Source organism: Gymnodraco acuticeps, unplaced genomic scaffold, assembly GCF_902827175.1.
Source record: "Gymnodraco acuticeps unplaced genomic scaffold, fGymAcu1.1, whole genome shotgun sequence".
NCBI classification, from domain to species: Eukaryota; Metazoa; Chordata; class Actinopteri; order Perciformes; family Bathydraconidae; genus Gymnodraco; species Gymnodraco acuticeps.
In genome coordinates this window covers 1,767,857-1,790,980 of record NW_022990271.1, presented here as the reverse complement: position 1 = coordinate 1,790,980, position 23,124 = coordinate 1,767,857, and the positions used below count along the sequence as shown (strand labels likewise).

The 23,124-nt window shown below is 40.7% G+C and overlaps 1 protein-coding gene across 3 annotated transcripts in view; it reads left to right on the top strand.

Moving 5' to 3' along the window:
* The first annotated feature begins 3,023 nt into the window (after positions 1 to 3,023).
* The window catches only part of lrp4 (low density lipoprotein receptor-related protein 4), a 129,623-nt gene continuing 109,522 nt past the window's right edge, over positions 3,024 to 23,124 (top strand). For all 3 annotated transcript variants that reach the window (XM_034220926.1, XM_034220925.1, XM_034220927.1), the window contains exon 1: positions 3,024 to 3,477. In XM_034220926.1, coding sequence (XP_034076817.1) covers positions 3,417 to 3,477 — 61 coding nt within the window. In that variant the 5' untranslated portion in view covers positions 3,024 to 3,416. The remainder of the gene's footprint in view (positions 3,478 to 23,124) is intronic.

Genomic DNA, 23,124 nt, shown 5'->3' with positions numbered 1-23,124 from the left:
CAGAAATGGCATATCATTTCCACAACTATGATTTCATTAGTGTATAATCGCCTTAAACTAATAATCGTTGTGTTTTTGTTAGCTTAGAATCAGCCCTTATATCGACATCAGAAGAAGATTCATCATGTTTCCACATGGCGCCCAGAGAAGACAAACTAAACTTTTGAGGAACTTTCATGTTCTTAGGTGTTCCTTTTACATATTAGTTGATTCAGCTCTGTGACAACCTCCCATAAATAAATTCAGTTGCCAAAATATATAAATATTAAGAATTGTTACTTTCAGATGTTTAACCCTTTTATTTCCTATTTATAAATACTTATGTTAGGAGCTCAGGGTCTCAGATGTCTCATGATCTTTATCATGCCTTTGTCAATGATGGCCTTACAGTGTTCCCTAAAAAAACATTAAAATGTCTTATTGTACCAATATCATAATACGTAATTTATATGCGATTCCTTTAATCTAATGGTATATGCTGAATAAAAATAAAATATAATACATCTGAAAATTGTTTAGCTCTTTTTGATTTCTCCTAAGACTGCTACAGTTCTTTGTCCAGAGCATTATTTTTCCTTTTTTTTCAAAAGGTCCATATCAAATCATGAATAAGTGACAAGAAGAACACTTTTATTGGGATGAAATGTAACACTCTGATAGATGCTCCACAGGAGAGTGGAGGGGAAGCGTGTGCAGAATGATGATGTACTGTTTAGGGACGAGAGAGCTCACATCCCAACTGAAGCTTCCTTATAATTAGAAAGTGCGGTTTTAAGCCTCCTTTCAGGGGTAAAAGGAGAGACCTAAATATATGTCTACAGTGGATCAGTGCACATACTTGTGATTTGGTTATTTTATAAAGACAGAAAATTAGATGGTATGCTTGAAATGATACCACACATAGATATTATTTCACTATAACAATCCCATCATAAATCATCTTTTCGTCATGCAAAAATCACAGCAAACCTTCAAATGTCCGCATACAAAATATTGAACAGCAGCCCAGCCTACCACAATGACTACTGCTAACAATGTTGCATATTAGCAGCAAAGACAACACCAAATCAATATTTATTAGCATTATAGAATTGTAACATTCACTTTGCAGACCAAATGTGGTTAGTGAAATCAGATTTTGTTGTTATTCGCCTGCGTGGCTTACAGTACCATGATGTCATGCTCTTTACCTGACCAGCACCACTGCAAGCTTACTTGGATAGTATAGCCTTTAAACTTCGATCTTTGCATAGACATTGAAGTCACATTCTCCATTGCACCCATACTGAAGATTTACCCCAAAACAACCCATCATCTCAATACATTCAAACTCTGTCATCCCAGCCAGTTGTCCTGTTCTTGTTACGCCCGCCAACAACCCTCTCTACAATCAGGCATGCAGGAACTTAATGAATGTCAGGTTGAACTGACACAAAAGTCACACAAATGTCACTGTAAGTGCTGATTCAGCATTGCCACAAATCTGTTATGTATCACATTTGGGGCCAAGTTTGAAGGTGGCTCAACTTAGAATGGAATATAGCACATTTATCGAGATTTTCTTTATACAAAAAAAACCCACTGAAACACTTTTGAGGGAGAAAATATTATGTTCTCTAAATCTGAACCAATGATACATTTAAATACACATTTTTGGGATGGACTCATACATTTGTATAGATTTGATCTTAACAGGACATGATTTGGTATTGTACTGGTGCATTTAGTTCATGTTCATTATTTATGATCTATGGTTTTATTAGTGCCTATATGAAACTGATAAAAACATGCTTTGATGAGCATTGAAATGTTTCAAATATTACTTTGTGGGATCTAATGCACTTTGTAGGTCTCTCATACCCTGATACCAGCATACTTAGAATACATTTTGGTTTACAACACCTTATTTCCAACTGTATACTGTATTTTAATTTGTGAATTATGCTGTGTTGCTGTTTTAATATGTATTTATAATTTTTATTCTTTATTCTATTTTATCATGTTTTATCAAACCACTGTAAAGCGTATTTGAGCACCTGGAAAAGCGCTTTGAAATAAAATGTATTATTATTAATATTATTATTATTATGATTATACATACAGTGTATAGTATCTATTGTGGTACTATTATTCCTGGTCAACATTATGTTTATATGAGAAGCTGCAGTGTGTCTCCATTCTTAATAACGGAACATAAAGTGACTTCATTGTACTTGAAGGTTGTTTTCTATGTCTGATGGAAGCACTTGTATATTCCTAAAGGATTTTGCAATATGCCTGTCATAGTGATTAATGCTGTTATAGTGATTTTTTTTGTCTAAACGACATGCATATACTTGTGTAACTCTAATTATCCCTTTTGGAACATTTTGTAATACAGAAATGATGTGCCCACAGTGATCATTTAGGACCTAATTACATTTTAATATACAACTTAATATCCCTCCAGTAACTTTTTGTAAATCTGTGGTACCGAATAATGGCTTTGTAATGACATCATCCCATGCCCATTACACCCTCACTAAAAACCACTGTCATTTGCCTCCACTGACTGAAGTGGCAACAGAGAAGCATTTCCCCCCCCTCTATTTCTCTTTCTGACCCACACTGTGTTAAAAGAAAGCGGCTTTAGAGGATTAAAATACATTTTGTGGAAGAAGCACAAACAAATAACTCATTCAGATACTGTATGAATATACTTTGATTTGCTGACCACCAGTTTATTTTAAAAATACATTGTAATTTAAGAAATGACAACGAGAGCAGAGATTTTGGGCGAGCCAATATATTGCGGGATAGGAAAGTATGTAGTGTGACGAGGAACATAAAATGCCATAAAACGAAGAGATTTAGGATATTCAATATTTGTTTTGTATGTTATTACACGGAACGCGATACATTGTATGTTATCAACGCTAATTTGTTAATAAATTAGCCTAAATAACCCGCGTCAGACAGAGTTAGCTCCCCCCCATATTGCGTTTGGTACAGCCCACAGCTCCTTTTGGTAGCTACAGCGTCAGGAACTAGAGCACAACATGTTGGAGACCATAGCCAGGCTGTTCCCTTCAGAGTTAACTTTTTAATCCAGGTTTTGTTGCGTTATCACACACAAGGGAAGGAGGCGGAGGAGGTCGGGGAGAGAAAGGGGGCTAAAAAGTCAGTCATGGTATGAGGTTAGCGTGAAATCCGGAGCGTCCACTTGCAACAGAAGCCCGTTGATATTTAACTGTGAGAAGAAGGAGGAGAAGGAGGAGAAGAAGAAGAAGAAGAAGAAGAAAAAGAATCATCAGAAAAGAAGAAATAAGAAAGAAGAAGAAGAAGAAGAAGAAGAAGAAGAAGAAGAAGAAGAAGAAGAAGAAGAAGAAGAAGAAGAAGAAGAAGAGGGAAAAGGGAAGAAAAAAGCGGGGTACAAGATGCAGCTGGCCGCGGTGCTGTGGGGCTCCCTGATAACTTTGCTTCTGAGCCAGAGTCCAGGTAAGAACATTTTGGTTTTTAAACGCTGCAAAGTGGAGTTGAAACTGCATGTGAGGGTGTTTTGGAAAACGTGAACGGTATTTTGCACGGCCGGTTCAAAGAGTGTTTTTGTTTTATTTTTGTCCTTATCAGCTGTATGCATTGCTTTGAATTGCAGATGCAGACATAAAAACCTAGCTTTAAAGTTCCCCCTTAATAGAGAGTGCAATTTAGGTGGTTAAAATAGAAACTGTTGTGGAAAATGTGTGCGTTCATCCTTTTACATTTAAAAAAAAAAAATCTTGTTTGACAACATGCTTGTGCAAGTGGGTAGGGAATGGCCCGTTATTGTTGTTATTGGTATAACTTTTATAATTTCACTTTTTTACTTCTTATGCACTCTTTACCCTACTTGTCCTGCATGCCAGCTATATTGGAAATGTATGTGTAATACATGTTGTATGGCGTTACATTCGGAATAAAAAGGGGTTTTGAAGGTTTTAGAACGGTTTTGTTACATGTGAGGTAGAGTATGAGTGGTGTATGGTCATGCATTATGTGCTGTCAGACTTCCACCTCAAGGCAGATTGCCTTCAGTCCTGGTTGATAAATAAAGCGAATAAAACCCCACATCAAAATTTAGTAAGAATTTTAAGATGTAGATGCCTTGAAAAAGAATGCCTTGAAATGCGCAAAAGTTAGATTTTGTGCCTTGGTTATAATCTGGTAGAAAGTTATGTGCACTAATTTAAAACCTAATTTGTTACTTTTCTACTATGCAAAACATCCATTGACACACATGTCTCCTTGCTATCAGACACTAATATTTTGGTGGTTGCATCCTATCAGTTTTAAATAAAGAACAACAAGCATGCTGGTGTCTACTGTGATTGCAGGTGAACTGAGTTGTTTATCTATGATAACCTACATCCTGCCCCCAGCGGCACTTGTAATGGGGTCTGAGTGATTTCCACCACCCCCTTCCTATGTTTTCTCTAACACCTTGTATTTACAACATGTTAGAACAGCCGCTGGAATGCAAATACCCTACGTAAGCTATTTCTAAACACACACACACAGACACACACGCAGCAGGCTGAGCATCATGCACACACACAGTCATACACGCACGGGTGCTGTGCCCTCTGACATGACATGAAGAGATGAACAGACAGGATAGCAACACTTGTATCTGTAATTGGCTGGTTGGAACTCAAAAGGAGGCTGCTGTAATTGTGATGCCTCCTAAATGTCACCAGGAGACTGTCTCCAAAATGTCAGCAAGATAAGAGTCAATATCCAATTGAAAACAAAAGCCCCCCTGAATGATCCACATCCTATTATAGTTGGCTCTTTCATCCTTTCAGATATCAACCTTTTCCCCCGCCTCCCCTCTTTATCTGGGGCGGGGATGCCATGCTCGTTTGATAATGGACTTGTTCTGTCATAAAGCAATTAAGTCTGGCGGGCCTGTATCATGTCCTACACCGTCGTCGTCTTTTGTGCATGATTCTGAGCTGCTGCTTCTGGCATTTTCCATTGTGGCGCACACCAAGTAGCTGAAATGACAATGTTTTTGTAAGGCCAGTGCCTGGTAAATGGTGTTAATTTTGTGTTCAATGTCTTTATATTTGATTATTATCATGCCAGAAAGTTTTCCCTCTGGGTTTTATGTTTGTCAGATTGGAAAATCCACTGAAATAGCGTTTAGGACTAACCCTCATGTGACAGTCAGTCTTGCACTAATGTCATTATTTTAGTAGCTAGTAGTTCTTAAAGACGGGACCTCATACCACAGCGATCCAGTGGTTGGGAAACTCCAAGACACATGGAAAAACCAATATAGACACATATGTTCAAAGCAAAAACACAATTCCAGTGGGTCCAGAATTAAAATGTTTATCATATTGCCCACAAATATTGGCAACGTGATAAATCACTGTAACCCTGATATATCAGCAGTTTGTTTTCTTGACTCTTGTGTTATAAGATGTGCTTTGTTGGCTCATGGAACGATACATTATGTGGTAAAGGCTATAATTTCTAAGCTGTATACTGTGAATGGCATTATAAAGACCAGCCGCCAGTTCCAGCAGACATTGGATGATCTCGGGCTACGATTTATTACTTTGTGTGTGAGTGTGAGAGAGAGAGTCCCTAACATGTGTCCGAGGTCAAGCTGCCTTCTCAGCTTGGTCTAGTGGCCTTGCAGTAATAGGCGGAGTGGGTTTAATGACGTGTTGGGGAGTGTTTTATACGGTTTAATGATGTCGTCTGGGACACAGGACAACCCTTCACCTAGTCCTGTGACCCTCCTCATTTACCATTCAACTATTGATTGGACTCATAGATTTAATCTGAACCTTTTGGTATTGATCCACTAAAGGCATCACTGAACCTAAGATCACATTTGTTCTTACAGTAAAGCGTAACGGATGTATCTGTCAATTACGCTTTACTGTAAGAACAAATGTGATCGCTTTGTGTTTGCTCTCCTTCCTTGCTCTGAGGGGCAAGTTGCTGGCGGCCTTTGTGCCCTTCCCTGCAGCCTGTATCCCCTCATCGGATTGATTAGTCCCCTGACATTACCCTCCTCATCCTGGTCTAACACACACTCACGCTCTCATTAGTGGCCTTTTCACAGAACCTGCGTGGTTTTGCGTACACAGTGAGCACTTGAAGGTTCAATTATGTATTTGTCTTGCAGAATAGCTCCAACACCACATTTGATTAAGTGTCCTCAGAGTAATTGTGTTGGTATTAATAGTGTTGCAATGTTGATATTACAGAAAAAATCTGCCTACGGACAGATGTATTGCTCGCCACAAGTTGTTTTTGGTACAGATTCCACTCTGCAGGCGACAATACTTTTCTCGGACAGAGAACGGTTGTTTTTGAGGATGGGGCCGTAGCTCAAGGTCTATGAAACGGGACTCCTTTGTACTCTTGGCAGGGTTTGATTGTTTTGGCATTTCTGCACCTTCACCTTCCACTCTGGTGTCTTTCTGAAGTTATTCAGGGGCTTCAGGGGAAGGAACAGGGTAAAAGTTCGTTTAATGGATCTGAGACCAGAGGTGCTGAATGTATGTGATTTTTGTTATCCTGAATGCATGTGTGTGTGTGCCCTCTTCTGGTCTAGCTGGTTGGGTTGGTGTCAGCCAGGCTTTTGCTTTCACCAGGGGAAGGCAGACCAGGCCACCTGATACCCCCTCTGTGCTTTGTATGTCTCTGCTGAGGGGATGGAATTGCACCTCCAAGGTAGCAGTGGAGGTAACCTATGATTACTTGATTTGAAGCCCCCCCCTCCTTCAACATTCCCATGTGGATAAATGTCAGACCCCTTTCTCCCCCACCACTTCGCTCCTCATGTTCCTTCACCTTTCTATAAATCACCTGCCTCTCACCCCACAAGACCAGCCTCCTCTACCAGGACCCCCGGGCAGACTCTCGTCTTTGGGGTCGTTTCTGATTTCAGAACATGATGCCTTGGCCCTTGGGCACATTTCAATTATGTTCACAGCGCTAATATATGTCACAGATGTGTGCTTTGAAAGCACACGAGCAAGCAAACAAACCAAGTCAACCATTGGAGAGCAACGTCTGGTGGTGTAACAAAAATGGATCTGTGTCAAAGTTTAAATTATGTTATACTGTTTTTGCTTTGTGCATAGGTTTTATTTAAATTATGTTTGAGATAATTGAAAGTCCCGTTAAGCCGTCTTGTTCGCTGACCAAAAGAAAGACTAAAGCATTTTAGATGCATTTCAAAATAATGGTTGGATAATTTAGGAAAAGCCAGTGGGTCTGCCGCTCTGGCTGAGTGTGTCATGATTAATCGTAGGCTTGGGGGTTTGATACCGACCTTCTCCTACCTGTCACATGGCAAGTGTCCTTGAGCAAGACACTAAACCCTAAATTGCTCCCGTTGGCGGAGTAATTGGCCATCGGTGGGTGAGTGTGAATAGATGAATGTGAGACGAGGTCCTACCTTCAAGTTTGTCCGCGGCATGATCTGGCAACAACAGCAAACCAGTTTTCCTTAAAAACTACTATCCTTTTACTCGGTTGTATTCAGTTTAGGGTTGTCAAGTTAACGTGTTAACGCACATTTTTTTTAACGGCACTCATTAGTTTCAGAGCCCAAAGGCTTGACGTTGTTGTTGTTATTTGGATGGTGGGGGGGGGGGGGTGCTAGTGAACTGTCAACGGGGGGGGGGAAACCTCGCTGCGTGGAAACGGCCGACTAATCGCAATTAACTATGGACTCCATGCGATTCAATATTTGAATCGACTGACAGCCCTAATTCAGTGTAATGAACATTTATTGTATGAATGCTCAGAACAAAGAAAACATAAGAATCCTCAGGTAACACAATGAATATTCCCACATTGTGGGAATATTCATTGTGTTACCTGTTATTAACAGTATCACTGAACAGTTGTACACACGTGTGTACAACTGTTCAGTGATACTGTTAATATCTTCTGTCTTTAATAACGTTTGCAACATGAAATTCAGGCCACGTCATTGTAGAGTTTTGATTTCAAAAGGGACGTTAATCGTTTTTTAGGCCACACAGTATGAATCTAAGTTCCTCTGGGGTTGCGGATTATTGGAGAGCGTTATAAACTCTGGTTCTCTGTCTCAGCGGGGGTCTGCTGTAAAGGACGGCAAGATAAGCAGGGCTGGAGACTTGCTGTCTGAGCAACACCAGTGAGGGGGGGGGGCAGGGACACAAAGACATTTTGAAGGACACACACTTGTATGGATCCATAGTAACTTAATTCTCCAGGGGCATCACTCTTCCATTGGAGAAAGCATCTTGAGGAACGCTGATGCAATGCTTGCAAACATGGTAGAAGCATCAGAGTGAAAGAATCCTGGCTTTGGCACATTTTGTGATGAAAGGCCTCTAGTCGCCCACAAATGTTTGTTTCAGCCAAGCATTACAAATAAGCCACTTATTCTTATGTATTGTCTCGTAACCACGAGATCATGGGATCCTCTTTGCTGACAAAAAGAAGACAATTGTCTCATGCCAGTGTCTGTATGAGTTCAGTCTTCTTAGGGCCGACTGGGAATTTGTATGGCCATATTTTCAGCGTGTCTAATGGCTTAAACTTGACAGTGGGTCACACACACACAAACATATGGTTTGGAGGAGACTTTTCTCTGTTGGCAGAAGAAATATCCAAACCATTTTTCAGTGCAGAACAGTTGTCTCCTTGTCCTTTTTTTGGGAATAGGGTACTCAATCAATCTTGGAGATGAATGGTCAGTTGAAAGGTTTATTTCCAAATAGACAGCAGTACATCCTTATTATCCCTCTTGAAATGTGGTGATATTTTACTGTTTATATTTCTTAATGCCATCACATGCCATGAAAAGATCTAATCCAACAATAATCTTCTTAAAGCGCAAGGCCATTGATAAATGATCCACACTGTTGCGCAACACTAGGTGAACTGTTTTATGCTTTATAACCATGTTAACTCAATTCCACATACCGTTGTTACTAGATACTCACCAGGGCACTAAATATATCTGAGTATCTGCTGCTGAAAATAGTTCCTATCAAATGCTCAATGTTTCCCTGTTTGAGTATTGTTTGTTAAAAACTAAAGCACCCAGCTGCTAATAGGTTATAAATAACTACAGAGACAGACAGGCTTTACTAACTGGACCAGGCCTAATTTACTGTGTGTGTGTGTGTGTGTGTGTGTGTGTGTGTGTGTGTGTGTGTGTGTGTGTGTGTGTGTGTGTGTGTGTGTGTGTGTGTGTGTGGTGTGTGTGTGTGTGTGTGTGTGTGTGTGTGTGTGTGTGTGTGTGTGTGTGTGTGTGTGTGTGTGTGTGTGTGTGTGTGTGTGTGTGTGTGTGTGTACGCACACAGGCCTACATGCTTTCTACTACAGATCACAAATAGCTCGCCCGCTCATTGAAGGGAAAAGACAGGGCTTTTTTTGTTTGTTGATGTCAGAGCTGTGACTCCATTTTTTCCCCACTCCACAATATTCATAACACTTACTTACTTACTTACTTACCTTCTTTCTATTATTTTGTATTGGTTTTGTGATAGAGACCTGTCAGACCACTCCTGCAAAGTCATTCATTTCTGAACAATTGACACTTAAGCAGATAATTGTGAAATATGCTTCTTGAGGTGGAGCTGTGTTTGTTAGTAGGAGGCAATAACATCACAAGCCAGAAGCATAGTCAACGACATCGGTTAGGATTTTGTCGTCAAGTAAGCTGCAAACTTTTCGTTAACACCTAACCCTAACTCAAAACCAGGTTATTATATTTCATGCTCAAAGCTACATGCCAGTTTTTGTCCTTTTGCTACTTTTCCTAAAAACAGTATTTTAGTTTATTTGTCACACAGCGGTCTTTATTCTCACATGGGATTATTTTCCTTCTTTTTCTTCTCTCCTGATCATATCTTTGCTCCTCTCATGCAAAGCTCCTTAAACCCTTCCAGGTTGCTTATGGTCACCATGTCTAACCGTCCCGCCCACCCTTTCTGTTCACCAATGGTGGTCCTGCTGATGGGGGCCTGCAGCTGTCTCAGCTCACCTCCAAAAGGTGCCTGAATGAAGGCTCCTCATCTCTCTCATCATGCCTGTATGCACAAACAACTCCTTCTGCCATTTGTTCAGGAACACACACAAACACCCGCAGCTTCCATGAAGCTTCAGATAAGATTAGAGTGTGATATGATTTGACTGAGACCCCCCACAAACTTTCTCTCCAAACACACTTGAGTGTTAAATCCTGCAACACGTCAACAAATCCTGTCTTGCTTTAACACTGTTGGCATCCTAAAAATAAAAATAATTCTTGTGGTCTTCAGGTAGTTGCTAATGGTCAAAATGTCATATTTAGCTGCAGTCTACCTATTATCTGATTTTGTTGGGTACTAGCTCAGCTAGGTGAAGAAACGGCTGAACACATTTGTGTGCCTTCCTATCACACTGCATACAGTATGAGCACATGGTGTATCAGTGTCGCCTTTCCCCCTAAGAGACTCTACAACTGCAGGGAAGCACCTGCTGCGTATCTGATGTCCCTCTAGCTGTTGAAACCAGTAGGAAAGCTGCAGTACCTATGGAATTAAACCGCGTCCAAAGAAATGTCAGACACACTCACAAATACCTGACTTAAAGCGACACCAACTTCCAGATGCTACAGCGTCGATGTTTGAAAATAAAGGTAAAAAGTGAACCTTTTTTTAATGCGTTACACTACATGACACACTTGCAGAAATATAGATAAATAAAAAATCTGGATCTGGACAAGTATTTTCTTAATCAATTAATATATCTTAATCAATTTAATCAAGGAGTAAATTGTTTCTTCCATAAAATGTTAGAAAATAAAAAAGACAACTTCTTCAAATCTGTTATGCCCATCAAAAGTCCAAACTAATCTACATTTAAAAACAACTAATACATTCGAGAAGAAACTAGATCAGATCTGGCTTTTTCAGGCATAACCTATTTAAAAAGTAGACCCAACTTCATGATAACTACCGTCTTCCACCATATTTAGCTCCCTGCTAGCTAGCAAAAGACTGAAGTGAACAATCACCCCAATTGTACTGTCCATCAGTAATTATTCCATAGAGTAGCAGGTGTTCACACTCGTATTATACACAAAGCAGCAGCTGAGACTTCGTCAGGGCTTGTATGATCTCAGAGTGCCTTTCCCCTTTTGGAGTGACATTTTTCAATGTTGTCCGCTCGATACTGCCTCACAGTGATGTCACCTGAACGTGTGAGAGCTGATATCTGATTCTGGACAACACAATGCTTTACATCAGGGGTTTTCAAAGTGTGGGAAGGTGAGCCTCCCTTCAGAGAACATAAGAACAGCCGCGCCCCCCCCCCTCCCAATTATTATTGCTATTATTATTATTATTATTATTGTTGTTGTTGTTGCTATAATGCAGGGGTATTCAATTGCATTTCAAAGAGGTCCAGTGAGAGAAAATGTAATTAACTGCTCCGTTTTCGCTGTCTACCTTTCTCTTTTTTGAAAACGCCATTTGAAATGACTCCGACTGTTTCTCTCTTCTTCTCTCGTCTCTGTGTCTGTGTTTGAATCTATCGTGCTGACTCACTGACTGCACCGATTTGGTTGGCTCAGTAGCGTAACCTCCTTAAAACATTAAACAATAACTTTTTAAAACCAATTTATCTTTATGTTTTAAACGTTTTTAAATTTTTTTTTTTTAACATTTTCAACATTGTGGATAAATCCTTATATGCTCCCGGCAACACACTGAACGTTAACTTTGCCTCCTTATTACACTCACCCCTACTTTAGTGGGAACAATGAGTCTGCGTCTTTGATGCGCACAGGCGGATGATGCGGGGATACAATGTAGACAGGAATAAACGCAGATCATTCTCTGGCTGTCAATGCGGAAAACCCGCACTCACAGGAGGTGAAGGGAATGAGCACTTTTACAGCCTTTTTGGCGAGGTGGGGGAACTCGGTCTCCACAGCCAACAAAGTGACGTTTTCTGCCCGACGCTGTCTCCTCTCTCACTTTAGGTAACTTCACTAAAAATCGATCCATGTTGCGGCTCGCATAAAGTTAGCTGAAGTTAACTAGCTAGATTTCACTGTTTCTCATTATTTTTTTCTCGCGCTGCGCCTCCCCTGAAGCTCTCTGGCGCCCCCCGGGGAGGCTCGCTTCACACTTTGAAAACCGCTGCTTTACATGAAAGACCCACCAACTACTCATAGCTAGTTGTTGATGCAGGTGAAGTATATCCCCTTTGTAATTCATACTTCATGGAGTTCAAAATGTGTGTCCCACATCTATCTTTTCTGCTATACATCTTCATGCTTATGCTTCTTCTTTACATTCTTCCCCCAACTCTTTCTTCTTCACCATTTGTCTTTCAACAGACCCTTACCCTACAGGCCTTAACTCAGCCAGGCCTGTGATGAAGCACATGGAGGTGGTAGTTGGAAAGGTGGTAAGGGTCTTTATTATACAAACACTGGAGGGCTTTGGAGGCCCCCTTTGAGGCCTGGAGCTGGAATGGGGACGCGACTGAAAGCGCTGCACTCCCTAATGAACTCGAGTGGCCCATAGAAGCGGGGCCTTTTCACAGAAGCCAAGGAGGACAAAGTGTCAAAACAAGCCCAGCCCCTCTTCGTTCACAGGGGCTAAACGCCGCCTTTTGACTCTGTGGAGTGTGGGCATCTGAAGGGGAGGCCATGAGGAGAAAGGAGGGGGAGGCAGAATGTACTTGTTAAAACAATGGCCTCTTAAATCAAGCAACCCTCCTTGCCTCTCTTCTTCTCCTTAGCTCCTCTGCTCCCGCCTCCCTAACCCCCTCCTTGTATCGCCTCTACTTCCAATTAGAACTAGTCTTGCACAAGCAGTTGAAAGCCCCATATATCGCAGGGGCCTCAAAGGAGACGCTTTGGAGTTGCGTCTCTGTAGCAGTGTTGCCTCTATGAAAGGCCTTAGTATTCAGAGGAGAGCCCTGTTTGGGCTCCTCAAAGCACTCAATCTGCCACTGGGGACTTGTGTACCATCATGTCCCATCCATTCGCCGCCTCTACACTCCCTTATTCCTTCTTTCTGAGCCACTCCACCCCCTCCATTCCTCGTCTTAACGTTCTCCGTCCCACCCTCAGCCAAACCGCTTTCTTCTGTTTGTGACCCCTCCGCGTTTTTCCTCCATGCTTGGCTGCTCGCGGGGGCCGGGGCAGGAGCCATGCACGGCCGGGGCCTGCGCACTTGCTGCCTTCCCCCCCTTAGTTGTTTAGCCATGGATGAAAAGCGGAGACAAATATGTCTGTGGTTCAAAGTCCATCCCGGCAATTACAGTGACTGATTAAAGAGTTGGCCTACACAGGCAGCTATGTATAATACTACAACTCCCACTCAGTGTTTCATAACAGCACCTTTAGAATAGAACTGAGCTCAGCAGCGCCTGATAAGGGCCCATGGCTGGCTGAGTCCACTGTTTACAGTGCAGTGACAGAGATCTGGTGCCATAAAAGGGGCCACGATTGTTTTATGGCTGAATTTATAATTAGGAGAGTGGACAATGTTGTTATTCCTGTGCATTAAATAGTTCTAAAAAATGCAATAGTGAAAGAAAAGATGAGGGTTCAATAACTAGACTAGGGCTGCAGCTATTAATCGACCACTAGTGACTGTTATCTTTTTAAAGTTTCTTAAGCATTTCATACATTTGGGCTTGGGAAAAAAGTAATTGGAAAATTCAAAAGACATTAACAGTATGGAAATTTGGCATATTTTTTGCTATTTTATGTCTTAAATGACTAATCGATGAATTGAAAAAACTATCAATAGCAAAGTTACCATAATTGATTGCCCTGTATTGAGTGCCACAGTGACGCATCCTAAAACCCGGAAGTAAGCTTCGCATGGGTTCCTTCGACAAAAAAGCAATGCTATTTCTCCATAGGATTTTGGAAAATAGCTCGAAATAAGGTCTGTGGTTGAGACACATTTAAGAGACAGATCACGTTTTGTTCAGTCGGATAATCGCCACATGTCTACCCTACTTTTATAATTTTCTAATCATAAATCTAATCGATAGATTTATGATGTGTGTGTGTCAACCACAGACCTTATTTCGAGCTATTTTCAAAAATCCTATGGAGAAATTGAATTGCTTTTTTGTCGAAGGAACCCATGCGCAGCTTACTTCCGGGTTTTAGGACGCGTCACTGTGGCACTCTATTGGCCATGATGTTGAAATTGTCCTCGTGTCCTCATGCTTGGTTTTTCTGTAAAATCTCTGTCCTTTCTCGCCAAACAGCCACATCAGTCTTGCAGCACTTAAGATCTGTGTGACAAATGTGGTACTGTTTGTATGAGAGGTTATACTCCAAAGTTTGATTTACTTTAAACTTCCCTGTCATCATCAAATGTTTTAAATGCAGTACTGTGATTACAGCCGAGGGGCAATTTCAGGTGTAAATGTTGTGCAAGATTGAGGCTCTTTTGAACTTCTAAACTTCTGAAATAGGTGCTGTACTTATTACTCTATAGTTGTAGTTGTTTCGACCAGTGGTTCTCAACTGGTCAGGCCTCGGGACCCACTTTCTCCTTTGTCAATAGATGGCGACCCGACATTTTGAACCACTCAAATCTATTCAACAAAAAATCGTGCTGTAATATATATATATATATATATATATATATATACGCTATTCAGCATACATTATTAATTAAAGTGAAGTGAAGTACAGTGCATATATCCCTTATATCCCTTCACAGAACTAAAGAATGCTTTTAAATAAGGTTTAATGAGATGATGGAATCAAAGCTGAACTGTATAACATAAAAAAACCCAACCCCAGAAGGGGGGTCTGGGGCGATTCTACCCCTGGAGATTTTTAGAAATACTAACATATAAACTACGCATTCTGCTACACTCTGAGAAGAACATACATAAATCTATTGCTACCCGACATATTACTAATATGTTATGCCATTGTTTGTTTTTCACTTTGTTCTGACAGCTGAACTTGCTGCTCCACACAGAGAGTAGAGTAAAGAGGAGATAGTCTGTGTGACTTACTTTAAATTGTGGGTAAGGGTAGATAGCTCCCATTGTTCTGTGACCTGTCAATCATCAAACCGGGGGTCATATTTCATTATGTGTTCATTTGTATCTGAAGTTGTACCCATGGATGTATAAAGAATAGTTCTACCGCAAAGTTATTCTCCGTGGGGACTTCCGGCAACAATCTTGATTCTGATTGGCCAGAAGACTCGAAAAAACATCAGCAAAGATGTTTTATTGAGAAGATGATCACTACGTGACAGAAGTTTTCAAAACCGTTTATGGTTTCCGGTACTTCCAGTCCAACGCCTACTGCATATGCACAGCGTTAGAAAATCGGGCCTTCAAAATAAAAGTTTGACTTTCTTCCCAAAAAAAGAAAAAACACACACATCTCACACATCTGCGAGCCACTCGAAACAGGTCCGCGACCCACTTTTGGGTCGCGACCCACCAGTTGAGAACCACTGGTTTAGACTGATGTGTGTTGGAACGATAACATGTGTTTGCCAAATGTATAATAGACTGAGTTGAACCCAATCAAGAATTTGGCAATTTGTGATTATCTTGCTTGAGTAGGCCTCAATACATTTAATTTAGGATATATTAAGAAAGTAGATCTTCATAAAGGTAGACAAGCTTTTATTTATTATTATTATTATTATTATTATTATTATTATTATTATTATCAAGAAGCAGTCGATTTCTGCTGGAAGGAAGAAAGGAATAGTGAGTGACTTTGCCTGAGGATTTGAGTAGCTACTCCCGGGAGCCATAGTTATTATTTATGCCTTGAGGCCATACTAGAGGAAATAATAACAAGGCTCTTCCTCAGAACCAAGGGAACCATCTGCCTGGACTAAAGTGAACTAATGCAGGCCGCAACAATGCTCTGCTGAGAGTCGGCACTAATTGGGTCAGCATGATTTTCCACTTTTGTTGCTCGGTGGTTGATCTATGGGGCTTCTATTCTGAGAACGCCTACTTAAGTTATTGTATCGGCCATCAAGAGACAAATTCATCTATGTTGGGCAAAGTCCATCGTCTCACATTGTCCTCATTTTTCGTTTAGCCCACATTTATTTTAAAGAGCCTGCTCTAAATCACAGTCATGGCCCAAAATGGCATCACTAAAAGGCTTTTTTCACTTCTCTTATGATTATTGTGTATAAACGGTGTTTATCTTGGAGGCCTTGGCCTTGAATGTCCTCTTTCTATCGTCACAGAGGGCAGGGACACCACAATATCTTATGAGGATAATTTAGAATGTGGTTTACCTAATGCTAATCCATGCAGTATGTCGGAATTTTTTGTCTGTGATTAAAAGAGAGAAGACCTAGTTTAGTAGTTAAGGTTTGACTCGAGTGGAAGTCTTAAGGAACATGTGGAATGCTTCACTTGGCAGCAGCAACAATTTGCCTGTCAACAGACATTTTGATGTATTCAGTTTTTCACTCTTGCTGAGATTGGACAAAGATAGACATATTGTGCATCAGAGAGCCCAAAGGCTCCTTCCATATATTTGGTGGTAGATGCTGAGTCATTCATTGCTCTTAAGTTATGAAGTGATTGGGGATGGAGCAGGTAAGGATGTTTTTGGCGAGACCTGAAGGACTGGAGCTGCTTACAGATCCTTTCCAGGTGTTAGCCTGGGAGGGAAAATAAATTGGGGGCACAGTTCAATCAGAGCCAGGTCTGGTCCCAGCCCTGTCTTCTGGAGTAGAATACTGGGTTTGGACTGGGCTACTGAAAATATCTGGTCACTGTCCAAATGGGCTTGTAAATGTTCCCAGTTTCACTATCTCTTTTAATTTGATGGGTTCCGTCTCATTCAGCACAAGAGCCAAACTGTTGGCAGCAAAATACATGTTGGTGAAAATCTGTTAATATTCTTATAATCCTAATGATTATGCAACTATATAAGGAACCACATAAATCATTATACAATAGCTTTAGACTGTATGAATGTTGCTAACTTGAAAGGGAGTGATGTGTGTGACAGTGTATATTTTGGCAAAAAAGTCAGATGTCATGGTGGATATTAAAAATGTTATTTAGATGCCTGCTGCTAATTTAACCCAGCAAAGTCCAATAAAGGGCTAATTTGAATATGAGATCCTTGTAATTATAAGGTGTAAATTAATTCAAAAACCAATGAAACGCTGTGATCTCATCTCTGTGACCAGCTTGTTTACTGTTCAACCTACAGTTTTCAGGACATGATACACTCTCTAACCCATATAAACCATCTTATTCATACTATACAGTGCATAGATAGCAAGTAAGGCACACTTAGAAATGCCTCCTGACAATGTCAGTCGTGGTCTCTCTGACTACCTGCAGGCTGCTTCAGATGCTCGATTGATGGCTGTAACCTTGGCAGCTAGTAGGGAGGCAGGGACATACTTTAGAGCAGCGTTCATAAAACACTGTCGCTTCTGAAATTGCTAATTTAATAGGGATGCTGTGAGGGCTCTTTCTCGCTTAAGAGAGCAGTCCATGATGCTCTAAAAGCACATTTCAAGGTTTTTTACTCTTCCTCTTGCCTTTCAACTCATCAGTGAAGCATTTATTTTATGTCCACCTTTAGGGTCATGGTAAGGCTCGTAGTGGATGGCTTTTATTGTTTTACCATCCCAGTAAATATGTTGTTTGAGTACAGTGATGAGTCTCACTCTTAAAGCAGCGAAGTAAAGGTCATGAGTTGACTTGTAGCTGTTCCTATATTTCACTCAGTCATTCATGGTAAATCCTTGACAGGTGCCGCAGCTTATTGTGAGTCCCTTCCATGCGTTCTGACTCTGTTGTGTTCCTTTTCATGTTGTGGGTGTGCGTGTGTATGTATGTGAGACAGGTGCCAGGGTGCAGTCAAGTTGCCCAGCAGTTGCAGCAGTGGGCTGACATAAAAAGGTTCAGCTGGCGCCTGGCGCCCATGGTGCTCTACTCAGATATGTGCCTCTGGCAATGTGCCACAAAAAAGCACACACCAACCAGGAACTGCTCAACTAACCCTGCTGATTTTTACAAATACACTATGTTGTTCCAAACAATCCCAAATCTCTCTTTGCTGATTGTCTTCCTTTCTGCTGCCACAGCTGTTGCCGGCACCCTCAGCTCTGCTCTCACCACTGGGGGTTCAGGTAGACACCGTCATCAGGCTGAGTGGTACCAGCCTGTTTTATAATTGGATTTAGTGTTGGCACTCCTCTGTTCCCCCCTCAGCCAGATAGCATTGATTTATGAGGGACGCATGGGAGACTGTTGTGACTGAGTCCAACAAGCTTTGCGCCACACTGAAGTTTTCTTCCTGCTGTTAACTTCTCCTCTGTCACTCAGCTGAGTGGTGCTGGGAATATGTGGAAATACACTTGCTACTAATTAAGATCAGTGTGAGTGACATCACCTTATTACTTCGCCTTATCTGATAAGCTGATTAAAAGTCGGTTGCATTTGATCTAGTTGTATAGTTTTAAGTCTGGAGAACTGGGAGGTAAATTCAGGTGATGACTCTTTTTTGGTAGCTTGCCTTTTGTCAATACACTGGCTTGGAGCTTAACAATTCCAGGTTTTTTTAACCAACTTGGAACCATATTCGAAATTGAACCGGCTATCAGAACTATCGTCATCGTCCTAGTGTCCTGTTGAAGTCTGGATACCACAGAGGCCCTCGAGTTACTGTAAACCCCAACGTACCCACCCTCCACTCAGTCTTTCTCAAGTGTAGGGTTTCAGGGCCCTGCTCCCTCCTCCTCCTGCCTCTGGGTTTTTGGCGATGGCTATTCTTGGTGCAGCAGTGTGCTCGGTCACTATCGCGAAACCTAAACCCTTCCCCAGTAACCCTTTCCCCTCTTCAGATGACCTATTGCCCTTCAGAAGAGGACACAGAGGTTATGTGCCTCCAGGACTCTGAAATGCGGACTATCTGACCACTTAAGCTACACAGCAGCAGCCCTGGAATGCAAACACAAGCTCCCATTACCCTTGAACTGCCTCTCACCTCGTTTTGTGTTCAGGAATTGAGTGATAGTCAGGATAATGGTTAGCTACTGTACCTGTCATCCACCTTCTGGCGTGGTTTTTTTCTGTTGAGCAACTGGAGTGTGAAATGTCCTTTTTCTGGCCAAGTGAAGGAAGGACTCATTTATTTTTATATCAGTTTGCATCACAGCTGTTCATCCAACACAAAAACACACCGAATATAGGCGTGTTCAGATCCGATTGAATGAGGGGAAAGGTTTAGAGATAAGCTGTGGCGTCTGGGTGACTCGCTCTTGATAAGAATGTTTAATACCCTGAAATGACCTTATGATAATTGGTACGTCATATCTCAAATGAAACTACTCTAAATATTATTTTCTGTTCCTCCCAAATGCCCATTGATTGAAATAAGACTAGGGCTATGATAGATTTCTTTGTTTTTCTTGTTTTCAAAAACAAAATCTGTTGACTTTGGCTTATGAAGCAACACCTCATCTTAAATACAGACCACCTTTTAATAAGCTGACGTGTACATAGAATGCTTTTTGTCTTTCACATAACTAGATTTGTTGTCTTTGGCCAATCGGAATAGAAGTCCTTTAAACCCCCTCCTCTCCAGAGATCTTTCCAGTAGCAGCTTAAATGACTGTATGCACATGTAGTTTTTTCATTAGTAACAATAGGTGATTTATCAAAGATGTCAGTCCTGTATTGAATACTGAGCCATTGCCAGTTCTGAGTCACATGATGGGAGGAAGCTTTGAGATAACACTGACAATGTCCAGGGAACATCAAGTGCTGACCTTGTGTTCCTGATCAGTCAGATGGCTCAGGGCTCGATCTTCTGCAACAGAGCCACCATTCACTGCAGCGACAGAGTGGCTAACAAAGTATCTCCCAGACACAACCACTGCTAACACAGCTCTAAGACAAACACGTGATGCACGTCTGGACGGTCCTAATTTGTTCAGATACACTTGAATCGTACACCATCACATAAAGGACATGAACTTCGTTATCTCAAAAATACCAGTATTTTTTCTGTACAAGTTTTGAATTGTGTAAGTGCTCATCAAGTGTAGTAACAACTTCATTGGTGGAGAATATATTCACTGACTTTGATGTACTTTTTAGTAAAGGATCTACAACTTCTGAAAACAGACAAGTTTAAATAATATTATTTTATTCATCCCATATTGGTTCTTGAGTAGTGTTAAAGAAAATATGTTGTTCTACCCTCTAGTTTGTACACGGCCATGATAATATGACAACACTGCTTATTCTCTGAACAAGTTTTAATTTATGGCTTTCTGTGGACACACTTTTTTTCTTCAGTCTGCCACATCTACTACTTAAGTTTATGGTTTTCTCAATTTTCTATAAGCTATTTTGCAAACATTAAGAGGAGAGGCCTGAACATGTTACATTCAGCAACTCTTTTCATATCTTTCAGAGAGAACAATACTAGTTGTGATTGCGATACTGGCATAGTAAGAGAAGGACATACTTTTTTTCAGTCAAGAACGTCATAATCACAACCCTCATTCTGCTCTCTTTTTTTGTGTTGTTCTCTGGTCTGTTAAAAACTGGTAAAGATACTCTGGACAGCTACAACATATTTTCACAAAGTCACATTGCACTAATTAAGGGCCACAGGGCTGTGCAATTAATCGTATTTTAATCTCGATTACGATTTTGGCTTGTAACGAATACGAAAACAACGCAATCCAAATAAAAGGATTGTTTTTATTTAAAAAAAAGAAAGAATGTAATTATTTTTCTTTTACATTTTTTTTATTATTATTGGTTTTTCAGTTTAATTATTCTTAAAGTTCAGGGCAATCAACTGTTAAAAACATACTGTTCAAAATATCTTTTTCAATAAATGGATGTTTTCAAAGTAAATGGATAATCATTTTTAATACTCGTGATATCCATTATTGACCAAAAAATAATCGTGATTATGATTTTTGCCATAATCGAGCAGCCCTAGCCACAAATGAATTTACTTGAAAGAGAATTAATCAAATTAAATGGAGACAAGATTTTTATTGTAGAGACACTGCAGTTTTCAGCCCCATCTCACACATCACCACTTCTCTCAATGCTTTAGTGTCTGAGTGCATTAGTTGGAACCTTTTAGCTATTAATATTTCAAAAGATGGGCTAAAAACCACGCTTGGGGCATTGATCAGAAACCAAGAGCTAAGAGTTGAATGGGCTTTAATGCTTCACATTCTGTATTAATATTGCTTTTTCTAAAATAAAATGTCTTGCTTCCGATAAAGGATGCAGCTCAGGATCTCTGCCAGCGCTGAGTCATGGAGGACGTAATGGTGTTGTGCTCTGTTTACTGTGTTAACAATGTCCTTGCAGATATTTCCATTCCTCTGGGAGAGAGAAGCACTTCTTATCTCTGAAGCGATGGCACTAGAAAGGGAAACAGATAGAGAACAAGACATGCAGGCAGAGGGTAGAGAGCCGGAGAACATCAAATGGAAGAGATGCTAAATATACTCATCACATTTTTGGCTCCACGTGTGCATCTATATCTTGCTGTGTGTGGGCTTCACAAGAGGAAGCTGAACCTTCAAAATGTAACCAAGAGGTTCTTGACATAGACACGTTCCCATCGTAAGATAGGAATTGATACAGTGTCGGATTTAACCAACTGATAGCACAACTGTACCACAACCTGAATGTATTTTACATTGGAATGCCGTGTTTTCTTTATACACCCCAAAGTACTAACTAAGATGAGTATGTATCAAAGTATGAAAGCTCTATTCTGAATGTAGTTCTATTATCATTTACTTTTTTGACAAGTATTCTTTGTTGAAAAAGCATGTTTATATTCTTAAAGAGTCCAAAATGTATATTGTATCAATAGAAAATGAATGAATTCAATACTCAGCTCTAAAAAAAATGGTATTACTGAAATTGTACAATATGCCGGTGGGCTTCTTTACATTTCTAGACCATCAACAGTCTTGGAAACCGAAACTGAATAAATCTAAGCAGTCTACCTGTACTTTTAATCACATACAGTATCTAACAATATTCAAATGGTATCTGCCATAGACTGGCATGCAGTATATTTACGATAGGCACATTAGCTTTAAAGGCTAAGGGTATAAGTTACATCGCTACATCGCAATCCACTCCTGAGTCTAAATGCAGCTTTACGGTTTCATCTCAGTGATGACCAGACTGTGAGAAAGTGGCTAGTGCAGAGAGACGATGGACATAAAACCCCAAAAAGAATGAGAAAGATGAAAGGTAAAAGAAGGGGAAGAGTAATTCACTTCACCTATGTATTTAAACACTTATTCTCTCAGTCTGTCTCTCTCACCTTTGATTGTCTCCCATCCAGCCACTTCATTACTTCCTTATCCATCACACACACCCATCTGTCTATACCACTGTTGAATTTGCCAAAGGCTTATCTGAACTATTGCCAAACACCAGCCCTTTGTGTATAACCCTTGCAGAGACATTTGGACAGCGCTATTGGTAGAGTAGCATAAGCATGTTATCTGCCATGATGGACTTTGGATTGACGACGGCTCAGATTTTAGGAGCAGTTTGCAGTACACTGAGGAAGAAAATACTTTGGAAAATATCCAGGCCAGTCTAAGATGTCTCTTTCTTGATGCAAACTTTACTGCACTGGAAATCTTTCAAATGACATCACGTTTCATATCTGCTAATCCAAGCCAGGACTAGCCCAACAAACTTGCCATGCCAAGACAAGAATCCCTGTCTGGCCTTACTTCGTAGCGTCTGAGGCTGGAGGCTGTGCCTTGGACTGAGGCACAGTGAGTTAGTGGGGGGCAGGGGGCAGGGAAACACTGGTAGCTAAGGATTGAGACCTTCATAAGCATCCAACATGTTTTCCGCTTTTGTTCAGATTTGGCCATCTGATACATCCAATTTCTCACAGCAGCACCTCGTCCAATTTGGATATTTGTTGTACTTAAGAGTGGCTCCGGCAGTTTTTTTTCTTTGTTGTTGGTGAGAGCCGACTGTTTATAGACTTTCTTTGCCTCTGCCTGTAGTTCTGTCAGAAGCATGTTTTTTTTTTTTCAGCTGTGAAGGCTCAGTCTGTTGTTGGCTGTGGGACTC